At 39.5% G+C, this 13001-nt stretch overlaps 1 protein-coding gene across 2 annotated transcripts; it reads right to left on the reverse strand.

Annotated features, from left to right (window-relative positions):
• Window positions 1–352: 352 nt before the first annotated feature.
• Window positions 353–13000, reverse strand: dnajc27 (DnaJ (Hsp40) homolog, subfamily C, member 27). 2 transcript variants are annotated; one of them, XM_042071925.1, is made up of 8 exons: window positions 12922–13000; window positions 12290–12378; window positions 11858–11940; window positions 11645–11714; window positions 10437–10601; window positions 9962–10084; window positions 9610–9770; window positions 353–1989 (listed from the first exon to the last, which is right to left on the reverse strand). In XM_042071925.1, the coding sequence occupies exons 2-8, from the start codon at window positions 12371–12373 to the stop codon at window positions 1857–1859; spliced, it is 819 nt and encodes a 272-aa protein (XP_041927859.1). In that variant the 5' UTR covers window positions 12374–12378; window positions 12922–13000; the 3' UTR covers window positions 353–1856. The 2 variants fall into 2 exon arrangements, with proteins under 2 accessions (XP_041927859.1, XP_041927858.1); XM_042071924.1 differs by having other exon boundaries at window positions 12916–12991.
• Window position 13001: the final 1 nt, after the last annotated feature.

Raw genomic sequence — 13001 nt, forward strand, 5'->3', positions numbered from 1 at the left:
AAAGTCATCCATTGGCTAGTATTTGGCACTATTTCAACCAGAAAATTCTGACCAAAATGATATGGTGCATTCATATCGTATGCAAAAATGAAGCTCTGCTTAAAACATATTGTTTAACAGTACCAAGATTAGAAATAGTTTAATGTAAACATTGTGGAAACATTCCCTTGTTGGCACCACATTTTACTAACTTGGGAAAAAGAAAAAGGAAGCCTGAAATTCTGTGGTAACTTGTACTTCAGCCAAAATGATGGCCCACCTATTTCAAAGGCTTAAAATGTCATTTCAAATCGTAGCTGGTGAGCTGGCATGTCCAAGTTAATAAGGGAAATGTTATTGTAAACGGTTATGCTTTCACAGCAACGTCTCTCACTGTTTTTTTTTTTCCGAGGAATCTATCATTTGGAGAATACTATGATATCAGTTCAATTTTTAAAGGTCTGGAGTGAAAGTGCAGATTTGACGTCAACATCTATAATGACTGTCTTTCAGAGTTTTAAAATGAATATCTTTCTAACTACATAGATTTTGATACATCTGTGTAGAATTCGTGCAAAAGTGTAGAGGTCTTTCATTCACTTGTGGTTCAAGATCACAATACCAATTTATACAGATTTCACACCATATATAGGCTATATTTTTCTTCAATAAATAAGCATACTGTATATTTTCAATTAAATAACCTTATAGTACTTGCTGTACATATAAACACTGACAAAGACTTACATACAAAATGCCGACTACCACAAGCACCATCTTGTGGTCACAAAACAGAAAATAACCAAGCAAAAAAAAGAGGAAATCATTGTTGGTGGTTAGGATGCAGGAAATTACACAGTATTTGTCTGAGTGGTTGAGGTAATCAGGTGTTAGGATGGGTCGACATGAAGGTCTTTGGGCCGCCAGGAAAGGATTACTTTAAGCTCACACACAAACTGCAGGTAGGTAACACCATTAGTGGTCTTCAAGCCCACAACCTTGCAAGATCAGGGTAATACACTGGTAGTGAGAAACCCCTCAGAGAACTCCCATCGAGAAACTCAGCCAGTGTCCATTTTGTTAACACAAACATTTTGTCTTGATGCAGTGGCCAGTCTTTCTGATGTTGAAGTACCAGGATGCAATTTTCTCAGACGGAGATATAACTCAGTCAGAAAAAGTGAAATCATTCAGAGGCTAAACTGCTTGACTCAATGTGTGAAGTGAACAATTCAGAGCATGATTAGAGGGGCAGCTCATTCAGTTAGAAAAACGAATACTGCAGATTGCATGCTTCCTGTAAAAAGATTTCACTTTTTTTAATGAGCACAACAATAAACTGCTCAATCATGAACCTCCACAGAGCTGACCAACACAACAGATATCTGTTTGCTCCAACTGTATTACGGTATGCATCACTTCCTATTTTACCTTTCTCTCCCAAAGGCCCAATCGTTTAGAGCAGGGGTTTTCAACTGATTGTGACCCCAGGGCCACCATTCTGACTAAGAAAGCAAAATGGGGACCACTACTCTATAGAAAATAGTGATTCAGGTGATCAGCAGACCACTGGCTGAAAACCTCTGTTGTAGAATGTAATAATACCAGTCTTAGCAGAATGATTGACAAGTCAGAACAGCAGCCCCAGCTTGATTTTAACAAATCAATAGGCATAATAGCTATATTTTAATTAAATATGAACTGAAATAACACAACAGTGAACCCTTGAGATATGAAAGGTATGGTGGCACATCCATGGTGATTTTCTGTCGTGGTGGATAAAAGAATGGTAGACCCATCCCCAACACCCTCCCTCCTAGACAGTAATTCTGAAGAGTATTCAGATGGGAGTACAAATGAAACACGTTTCTGCAACCCTACTTGATGTTTTTGAGGAGTGAGGTGCGAGCGTTCACCACAGCCTTGAAAGCGTCTTCGCTGCCCGGTGCCACACATTTGTCTGGATGGAGAAGAACAGCCAGCTTCCTGTAGGCTTTGTTCACCTCTTCCCTAAAACACAGATCCACACAAGCAATGAGCAAACTGATACAGATAATACTAGTTGCATCAACACATTCAAAATCAATGATTATTTCTTCACATGCTGTCGCTATTTCTTGGTCATTTTACAACATGTTGAAGCACACATAGCTTCTCTACAGTTTCTAACTAAGTGAAAGTCAATAGTTCATTATCCGTAGTTGTAGTTTATAATATCCATACTGAACTTTAGGAATCAAAATGTCTGTTGCTCTATTCTGTTCTATGTTAAAAAAATGTAAACTTGAGCATCTCTAAGTGTTTGTTGGCCAATTGACAGCCCCTGAAAACAGGATGAGAACAAGTGGAGACTGACTGAGGGCAAGTGGTGTTCTAGAGACCAGAGATTAGTTCAAGACAGACTAAACAGGGCAAAGCCTATGATTCAATGAAAACAATAGTTTGTTGAACACTGTTGTTCCTGCAAGCGCTCTGAGAAGGCCATTGTTTAAAATGTATTCAGAGCCTGATGAAATTGATGTAAATAGAGTTTTCATTTACTTTTTTAACTTTATGCTGCGCTCAATGCCTTTTAATTACGACGGTATCTGTATACACATCAATGCTGATAGGATAGCACATCAGACACGCCCACCAAATGATGTGTATGGGGAGGAGGAGAAAACGAATGAAATGCTAATGGGGTGGAGAAGAAATAGAACAAGAAAAAACTGAAAGAAAGAAAAAATTCCACAAAGAAAGAGATTGAAATGAGAAATAAATAGGGGTGTAAGAATCCATATATCTTTATCAATGCTTTAATCTAATAACAAACAATGCAGTGACATGCTTCCATTGACCTGTCTCATACACATTGAGACATGCGTGTTCATTTTCTTTCCTGAGGCATTACAGGGAAGCTACATTGGGCGCGTAACTGAAGCATTCCGTTCGCATTGCGTCTGCTGCAACAGTTAGCTTCCACTACAATCAATGGAAGTAGCTACACCAGACGAGAAAGCGATTTTCAGCTTGATTGATCATGGGAAACACATAGGAATGTTAATATTTATGACCTGGTGCATCTGGACCCCTTATTCCTCCAATTCCAATATGACCACTGTCCGAAATAGCAGTTTTGGCTGTAGTATGGGGCCTTACACCCCATTGTTCGTGCAAATTTATCTACAAGCCCCAAATTTGGCACGGATGCAGCTGAGGGCATACTGAAATGATTTAGCCAGGGCGCCTGAGCCAATGGTCCCTGAGACCAAGATGGTGGCCAAATCCAATATGGCCGTCGTCTGAAAGGGATTCGGCTGTAGCTTTTGAGCCAGATGAGATACAAATACAAACTTGATGTCTATTTTACCTTTTCTGACCATGTGAAACCCATAGGAATACTACTACTACATACATTTATGATTGGGTTTATCAGGACCCCCCAAATTCCATAAATTCAATATGGACGCTGTCCAAAAAAAGGGTTTTGGCAACACATTTTGAACCAAATGCACTACAAATGAGGATGTTGTGTCTATTTTATGTTTATTGACCACAGGAAGTCCATTGGCATATTCATATGTATACTTGTGTAAATCTGGACTCTGGAACCTGTATTCTTTTCAAGACTGTGGTTGAAAATCCTTTTTTACCATGACTTTTAAGGTTATTCTCAATGTTGATTAATTTCCTTAGGTGAATACATGTCAAACTGTAATCATATAAAAAAGAATAAAACAATTATTATTGCAAGGCAATATTTATATTATGTCAAATTGTTAAAAGAATAATATAGTCAATTTGTCCAAAACCCTTAAAAGGTTTGCTTAACATAACAAAAAAACAGCAATAACATAAAAAAAAAAAAAAAAAAACCCCTCTCATGGTCTATCTCACAATTGTAGTCATAAGAACAAAACACTTGTAGAAAAAAGTACATCTGGTTAGGAAGGAAGTTGGTAGGAAAGGAAGTAGTTGGCTAAACACTGTTGTTGGTCATCTTCTGAGACCACAGGTGACCACCTGCATGGACCCATTACAATTTGCATACCGTCCAGAGGTGGGTGTGAAGGATGCCTTAATCTACCTGCTTCATAGAACACACTCTCACCTGGACAGGGCTGGCAGCATTGTCAGGATCATGTTCTTTGATTTCTTAATTGCTTTTAACACCATACAGCCTATGCTGCTACGTGAGAAGCTGCGAAGGATGCAGGTAGACACCTCCACAACTTCATGGATTACTGATTACCTGACTGACAGACCACAGGTTGTGAGAATGAAAGGGTGTGTATCTGAGCATTTAGTCAGTAACATAAGAGCACCACAAGGGACTGTGCTGTGTCCTTTTCTAGCCTATGCTGTGTAAAATGTGTAAAAAACATGTTTATTTGAACGCGTCATAGGCTATGTCACATCCTTGCGTCCCTTTAACTCTGCCGTGGCTTGAGTGGACAAGCAATCAATAGTGTCAAACTCCCTAGTGGTTGTGGAGTAAAATTATTTAATAATCAATTAAATGTTTGGACGAATGTTTGCCTTCACCACCACTGCGACTGTCTGATCTGCAGCAAGAAGACACGCAAAATGTAATGTTGAAGACACCTTGAAAGTAGATCATTCTGAGAGCGCAGATGTCCATGTAGACCAAATAGCCTACCATGCCATGCAACACTGTGGAAGTTAAAGTTTGATTAGCCTAAGTTCTGGCCTGTCATTCAATAATAATAATAATAATAATAATAAAAATGTACTTCCTAACCCTTGATTCAGGTAATGTTGATAATCTAATTCAGACCAATAGGCTGAATTGAAATCCATAAAGAGATGCTCCGCACATATAACTCTGAAATATGCAAAGCAAGACAGTCTTTCTTTTCTAACATTATCAATAGAAGTTCAAATAACACTCGTATTCTATTTTCAACTGTTGATAAGTTAACAAATCCCCCCTCACAATTAGCGCCTGAACTTCTCTCAACTAATAAATGCAATGAGTTTTCATCTTTTTTTTAAAGGTAAAATTGACAAAATCAGACTCAACATATCTGCTCAATTACAAATTCAACAACCTGAACTTCCAGCAACAAACAGAGGGAAACTAAACTTGATGTCAGAGTTCAGCTTGATAGACTACGAAACACTTGAAAAAACGGTACAGAATCTCAGCCCTTCCACATGTGTCTTAGACACTCTGCCTACCAATTTCTTCAAAACTGTTTTTCACCTCATAGCGGCGGATGTCCTTCAAATTGTAAATGTATCATTGCTGTCTGGCACTTTTCCTAAGTCACTGAAAACAGCTGTTGTAAAGCCACTTCTCAAGAAGAATAACCTGGATGCCTCCATGCTAAACAATTACAGGCCCATATCCAATCTACCTTTTATTGGCAAAATTATTGAAAAAGTAGTCTTTAATCAATTAACCACCTTCCTAACATCAAATGGGTATTTTGATTACTTTCAGTCTGGTTTTCGGGCAAATCACAGCACTGAAACAGCTCTCATTAAAGTTTCCAATGACATACGCCTCAACACAGATTCAGGTAAAACATCAGTCCTAGTGCTACTGGACCTTAGTGCAGCATTTGACACTGTTGATCACAATATTTTACTACACAGACTAGAACACTGGGTTGGATTTACAGGCATAGTTATCAGCTGGCTAAAATCATATCTACAAGAAAGGAGCTTCTTTGTTGCCATCGGAAACTGTACCTCAACACCAACGTCCTTGACCTGTGGTGTTCCCCAGGGGTCGATCTTGGGGCCACTATTATTCAACCTCTATATGCTCCCACTTGGACAAATCATTTAAAATAATTTTATTTCATATCATAGCTATGCAGATGACACACAAATTTACTTAGCTCTATCACCAAACAACTATGGTCCTCTTGAATCTATGTGTCAGTGTATAGAACAAATCAACACCTGGATGTCTCAAAATTTTCTTCAGCTGAACAAAGAAAAAACTGAAGTAATTATATTTGGTAAAAATGAGGAAAGACTTAGGGTTGCCACTCTCCTTGACACAAAAGGGTTGAAGGCAAAGGATACTGTTAAAAACCTTGGTGTATTAATTGACAGTGATCTAAATTTCAACAGCCACATGAAAGCGATAACTAAATCAGCTTTTTACCACCTCAAAAATATTGTCAAACTCAGAGGGCTGATGTCAAAACATGACTTAGAAAAACTCATTCATGCATTTATCTCCAGCAGGGTTGATTACTGCAATGGACTGTTCACAGGCCTTCCTAAAAAGACTATTAAACAGCTTCAGGTGATACAAAATGCAGCAGCTAGGACTCTAACAAAAACTAAAAGAACTGACCACATTACTCCAATTCTTAAGTCCTTGCACTGGCTTCCAGTAAGTCACAGAATTGACTTTAAAGCACTATTGCTTGTTTATAAATCAGTAAATGGAGCAGGACCTAAATACTTGTCAGACAGCAGTACACACCTTCTCGTCCTCTCAGGTCCCAGGTGAAAAACCTGCTAGTAAAACCTACAGTTAGAACTAAACATGGTGAAGCAGCTTTTAGCTGCTATGCGGCTCAGCTGTGGAACCAACTTTCGGGTGACATTAAAAAGGCCCCAACTGTAGCCAGTTTTAAATCTAGACTGAAGACCAAACTGTTCTCAGACGCTTTCTGCTAACTGTGCCGAGTTACAAATTCTGAATCTGCCTCGATAATTATTCTACTTTATCTTTTATTACTTTTTTTACTACTTTTGCCTTTGTTTTTGCTTACTAATTATTCTTTATTTTTAAATGATTTTACCTTGTGTTTTATGTTTTCTTTTTATTATGATCTTTACCTTTTAACTATTCTTTGACTATATTGCCCTTCTATGCTTTTATTTGTTATTATCGTTTGGTTTTGTTTATGTAAAGCACATTGAATGACCTCTGTGTATGAAATGTGCTATATAAATAAACTTGACTTGACTTGACTTGACTTGACTGAATACTGCTTGTATTTAATGGTTTAAATATTGTTGCAGCCCCCAGAAAGTTATTTTTTAGAATTTTGGTCAAAAATGGCTCTTTTGAAAGTAAATGTTTCTGACCCCTGGTATAGAAGCTTCTAGACTCTTCGCTTAGAGCGCTGATACCAGCTATTGGTAGGTCTATCATTTGTGTGGAATGTGTTTGGGGCAATTATAATAATCAGCATTACTTATTAGCAATAAGTCTTTGCAATAGAACTTTTGATTTTAACACGCAGCTGGGGACTTGATTGACTATCAAAAATAATAAAATCTTCAGAATAAAGAATCGATATCGAATCGAATTGAGACATGATGAAATTAAGCAATTCCAATTTCAAGCAAACAACTCCTTAACTGTTCTAAAATAACTGGAATCTAAGGCCTTGCACTTATTGCTTTTCTAAAATATTTTCTAAAACATCTAAGATTTCATAAAATAAAGGCACAGCAACAAGAAATGGAAAGATTTATTCATAGATAATCATTCTTCCACAAATAAATATATTTATTCCATCATAATGGTTGCCAAGGCGCAGCAGAGCAGCAGCAATGCTAATTTTTGTATCAATTTGTGGTGGCGATTAAGCCAATCATAATCAAGGACCTGTTTTCGATCCATTTTAGAATTTGTGATTTACAGTACACCCCTACTACAAAAGTTAAGATAGAGAAAGAGCAAGATGGACAAAAAAAGGAGAAAAGATGGAGCCGGAGAGCAATTGACGTAAAGAGAGAAAGAGAGAACGAAAGAAAAAAAGAAAGATTGGCTTGGCAAGGCTGATTAATCTGGGTGGTGAAGCCTAAGTGGATTACGCCCGTCCTCCAGTGATTGCACACATGAGGACTCGGGAGGTGTCCTGCTTTTGCCACCGGCTTGCTGACCCACTCTGAGTGCTCTATTATTAGAGCTGAGAGCACGCCTGGGCAGTGCCTGAACTGGGGTTGGACACAGAGCCAGTTATGACTTGTCCTAGCAGTGGCTACCACAAACTCTCATTACAGCGTCAAAGCAGGACAACACAGCCCAAGACCTGCACTGTACGGTGGAATGCAAACTAGCTTAACTACTGCGTTCTGACTAAAAAGGATGTTCAGTGACTAAACCATGGCCATCTCAAACGAAAAAAGTTACATTCAGAGATGACTGAGGAAGTAAATGGCATCTATTCAGTTTGGACTTACAGTGGTCTATAAAAAATATTCACCCCCCCCCCCCCTTGGATATGTCTATCCTACACAGAAATGGATTAAAGACAACAAATGGAATGTTCTGGAGTGGCCGATTCAAAGCCCAGACCTCAATCCTCAAATCTGTGGCTGGACTTGAAAAGGACTGTTCCAACCTGACTGAGCTTGAGCCGTTTTGCCAAGAAACATGAGTAAAATTGCAGTATCCAGATGTGCAAACCTAATTTAGACCTATTCACGCAGGCTTCATGCTTTAATTGCGGCTAAAGGTGACTTGTAGGGGGTGAATATTTACACAATTGCTTATTTTGCATTATATATTTTTAATTAATTGATCAAGATTCCATTTATAATAGCAGTAAAAGGGGAAATATAATACTTTTCATCTAAGTAAGAAACTAATATTGCAATAGGTACATTTTGCATGAAACCTGTAAAATGAAGGAGAAATTGACAGCATGGTTGCTGATAAGACTGCACTTACGTAGATGGTCAGATCAATATCCCACAAGTTTGATTGACTTGATAATATACTCCTATGAAAAAGTGTTCCCTTATGATCAGGGCTTGCTATTGGTCAGTTAACCACATCTGTTCCACAAATTGTCAGTCAGTATGGACGTGTTTTCACGGAGATCTACAGCAAAACGTATTTTGGAGGCATCAAAGTAAACGTCTAGGTGGTAGGCTACTTGTCTTTTGATTGCTGAGTTGTGGGTGCAGCTCACTAACTCCAATCTTGTATAATCTTAATAATCGTCTTGATTGCAAAAAATAACACTGTTTTAAAACATGTAGTCAACTCATAGCAGGAGCTAGCTAAGCTTATGACAAACTTGACCCAGCAGGGTGGCAGTGGCTCAGGAGGTAGAGTCGTCGTCCAGCAACTCCCCCTGACCCTTTCAAAGTGTCCTTGAGCAACCCCAGTGCTCCCGATGAGCAGGTTGGCACCTTCCATCGGTGTATGAGTGTGTGTGTGAATAGGTAAAATGTGATGCATGACAATGTAAAGTGCTTTGGGTGCTCGCAAAAAGCGCTATATAAATGCAGTCCATTTACCATTTAGTTGTAACACGCTGTTATAACTAAGCCACTCATATTGTGCAACGATATTGCAATACAAAAAAATTCGTCTATTAGTGTTAGTTTAGTTTGTTTTTATGATGCTTTGCCTTTTTGTGGATGACAACTGGATGCAAATATCCACATTCTTCCCCCTTCCTACACAAAACATCTGCTAGCAGGTCGCACCTGGCCCCCTGTCCGTATCTTTGACACCCCTGATACATAACATACATGTAACAATATGGTAATGCATGTCTATTTATAATGTTGGCAAAGACTGGGGGATGACTTTCAGTATTGATATGCTGCCACTTAGTGAACACTCCTTGAGCTTAACTTCTGCATATATACAGCATTCACAACCAGTCCAGAGAGCTGGCGGCATTGACCTACCGTGTGGCCCCTGGCTTCACCCCCAGCATATCCCAGCTGTCTTTGCTGTTGCGGATGCGGCGGATGGTGTCCGCCTGCTCCTTGGTGAAACCTGCGTTGACCTCTGGTGTTGGCCTCTTCCCTCCGTTTTCACACATGTCCGTTATAGACGAGAAGAAGGCCTAGGGTGAACAGAAAGGGGAAACTATACATTAGAGCAGCCGCCGATTTTATATGATCTAACCATCAAATCTACCCACTAACAACCTAAAGAAATACTATAGGTAGCAAGTGTGAGGTGTGGTAGAAATAAGTAGTAAATAAGTGCAGAAAAGGAAATAAAGATAAGGAATTCATTTTTCCATGCACAAACCTGAAACATTTCACTGATGCCCTCGCCACTCTGTGCAGAGGTCTCAAAGTAGTGAAAGCCTCGACTCTCAGCCCACAGCCTGCCCTCACTCTCGTCCACCACTCTCCTCTTGGTCAGGTCCACCTGCAGCCACAAGCAGCAACCAGCACACAAGTAGTCAATCATCATCTCAGCATCCTGCACAACTACACATGAAGGACCCTTCCCCTTCAAAGAGCATATCCCACTACATTGGAAATATGCTTCAATTGAATTCATCTTATTTCAATATACAGGTCCTAAATGTAAAAGCCTTATATAAATATTGTTTTTTTTCCCCTTCTTCCTTCAAATTGACTTGACCATCAAAACCACAAAATAAAATTGATTCTGATATGCATTTATAATGATACTGACAAACCTCCACTTCCACACTTGACATTTGTCAAGAAAACAATTTGGTATAAAATAAAGACATTTCTGACATCCATCTAACCTTGTTGCCACAGACAACAAAGACGATGCTCTCCATGTTAGCCTGGGAGCCCATCTCCTGCTTCATCTCGGTCAGCCAGCTGTCTAGGGCATCGAAGCTCTCCCTCAGCCCCACGTCATACACCAGGATGACCCCCTGGGAGTCTTTGTAAAACTCATTACGCACCTGAGACAGAGAGATACTACTGTATGACAACAAGCAATGGAGAAAGACATAACTAACTCTCATTCACTATTCACACAGTTTTTGCATCAAAATCACATGAAAATGTTGTGCTTTCAACATGTATGGGAAGCCCTGAACACACTTAACTTTCTAAACAAAAAAAGGCACATTCTCAAATGAGAACCTTCAGAACCTAGAGTCACCTAGAACCTAGAAGGCTAGTCACAAAGCATGACCCCTTTCGTACACGAGTGAGAAAAATGGGATTATTAAGATAACTGTCTCAGGCATGACGTAGTATGCCTCATTGTTGGGCTGTATGATGCCCTCTTCTGGTGTGTGAAAGCCATTTCATATTAAGAGGGAGTGTACTGATGGGATTGCTCATTGCCGATGTACAGCTTGGTTCCACAGATTCAGATAATCAAAGCAGCCTCTGCAGTTAAGAGTATTGAAAGGTTGGCAAAGATTTAAAGTAACGATGAGCACATTATGATTGCCGTACCGACACTGGACACTCACCGACACTGAACACCAAAGATCTTAGAGCGGAGCGCTCTATAATCTTTGCTGGACACTCACTGACATATGGAAAAGGCCTTAGACTCACAACAAGTCAAGAGAATGCTTGATACCAAACTAGATAGGCCTGTACCTCTAACTCTTAAAACTGATTAATAGGTCTGGGACACCAGACACCACTGTTAACCCTTCAGGACGTGTTGAGGGCCTACTTCGACGAAACACAGATGGACGAAGGTGCCTGCATAATAACCCCAGTGAAACACTCTTGAAGGCCGCTCTGTTGCTTTTTCCCTGCAAACGTTGCTTTGCTGGTGATTTTGTTTTTAATGGTAACTAGGCTTGGTTGTTTGTTCATTGGCCACTGTGGGAAATCCTCTACCTATAGCACTAGGAATTGAACACCTGTCTCCAGAGTAAATCTGTAATTAAAAGGCTTAAGACTTTGCATTCTGCCCATCACTCAAATTACAGCCCGAAATGTTACTGCTTGAGGTCAAAAATGAAAGAAGTGCTCTTACCTCATAGAAAAAAGGATGCCCTGCCATATCAAAGATGTTCACTTTAATTTCACGGTCACGGACTTGTACCCTAAAGCAAAATCATACACACTCACTGAAAGTAGTTTACTAGCCTGCATCAAACCTTATTATCAATCAAAATTACTCTGGTGTCTAGGTTTACTTCCAAATATGTTTAGTTCTTAGCTCAGCGATAGTTAGGCGGCAACTTACTTGGTGACCCCATAGTCAATTCCAATTGTGGCCAGGTATTTGGGAACAAACCTCTTCTCGCAATAGCGTTTAATGATACAACTCTACAAGAAAAAGAGGACGCAAAAAAATAAATAAATAAATAAAAACATCAATGTTCAAAAATGCAAATCGATACCATGTAACGTTACAGTAAATATTACATCTAGGATGGGTTGATTCGATGTTATAAAGGAATGAATGACTTAACGTTAAACATATAAGTTACAATTTCATAACGTATCATACATGGCTAAAGAATGTGATCATTTATTTAGGGCTATTGATTATATGGAAATGTTGACATTACGTGTTGGTTCTCTTCACTAGTGGAGCAGTACGTTACTGTCAACCAGCTGGCTGGCTGACCATCAACAAACGTTATTATCACTAACCATGCTAACATGGTCTTACCTTTCCGACTTCAGCGTTGCCCAAGCTGATAACCTTCACACGCAATGACTTCTTTTCACGTCTCTTTTGCACATTTGTGTCCATAATGACTGTAATTAAATTTTACAGTTTACAGTACATGAGCCTGTCTGTTCAAAGAGACAGCTTGCTAACTGTTTTGGTTTGGGCAGCAGCAGCTGTTGTCGCCGCTAACGTTAGCAGCTAGCTGCTACGTTGGACGTAAACACTCGGTTTACTGGTCTATTAAACAGCTAACCGCTGAAAAAATGACGTTGGCGAGCAAGCACAAAGATTAACGTTACCTCAATCTATGCTGGGTGTACAGACCATAACAAGAATAATACATTACGCTAAATAAGGGGTAGCACTAACGTTAAACGTTAACAGCTGCTGTAGCTAGCAAGCTGAACTGGTCATCAGCAAGCCATATAGCGCTAGCTGGCTGTCGCTAACGTTAGCCTTCACCGCTTGAGGAATGCCAATATTCTTATCCTTGCCAGCAGATTCAGCATCGCGTTTGCAGCTAGAAATCAACTGAAGCAATCTCAGCTCATGGCATCAGATATTTGCATCTTCCACTTAATCACGACCTATCCTTAAACACCTTAAGAGAAAAATCACAGTACTTGAACCTGGATATTAGATGCTTTCCCACATTATTCACGGAAGTGGGAAATCTATCCGTTCCTATGGCAACGAAGACCAAGCCAAC

The sequence above is a fragment of the Alosa sapidissima genome, chromosome 19 (genome assembly GCF_018492685.1).
Source record: "Alosa sapidissima isolate fAloSap1 chromosome 19, fAloSap1.pri, whole genome shotgun sequence".
In the NCBI taxonomy this organism is placed as follows: domain Eukaryota; kingdom Metazoa; phylum Chordata; class Actinopteri; order Clupeiformes; family Clupeidae; genus Alosa; species Alosa sapidissima.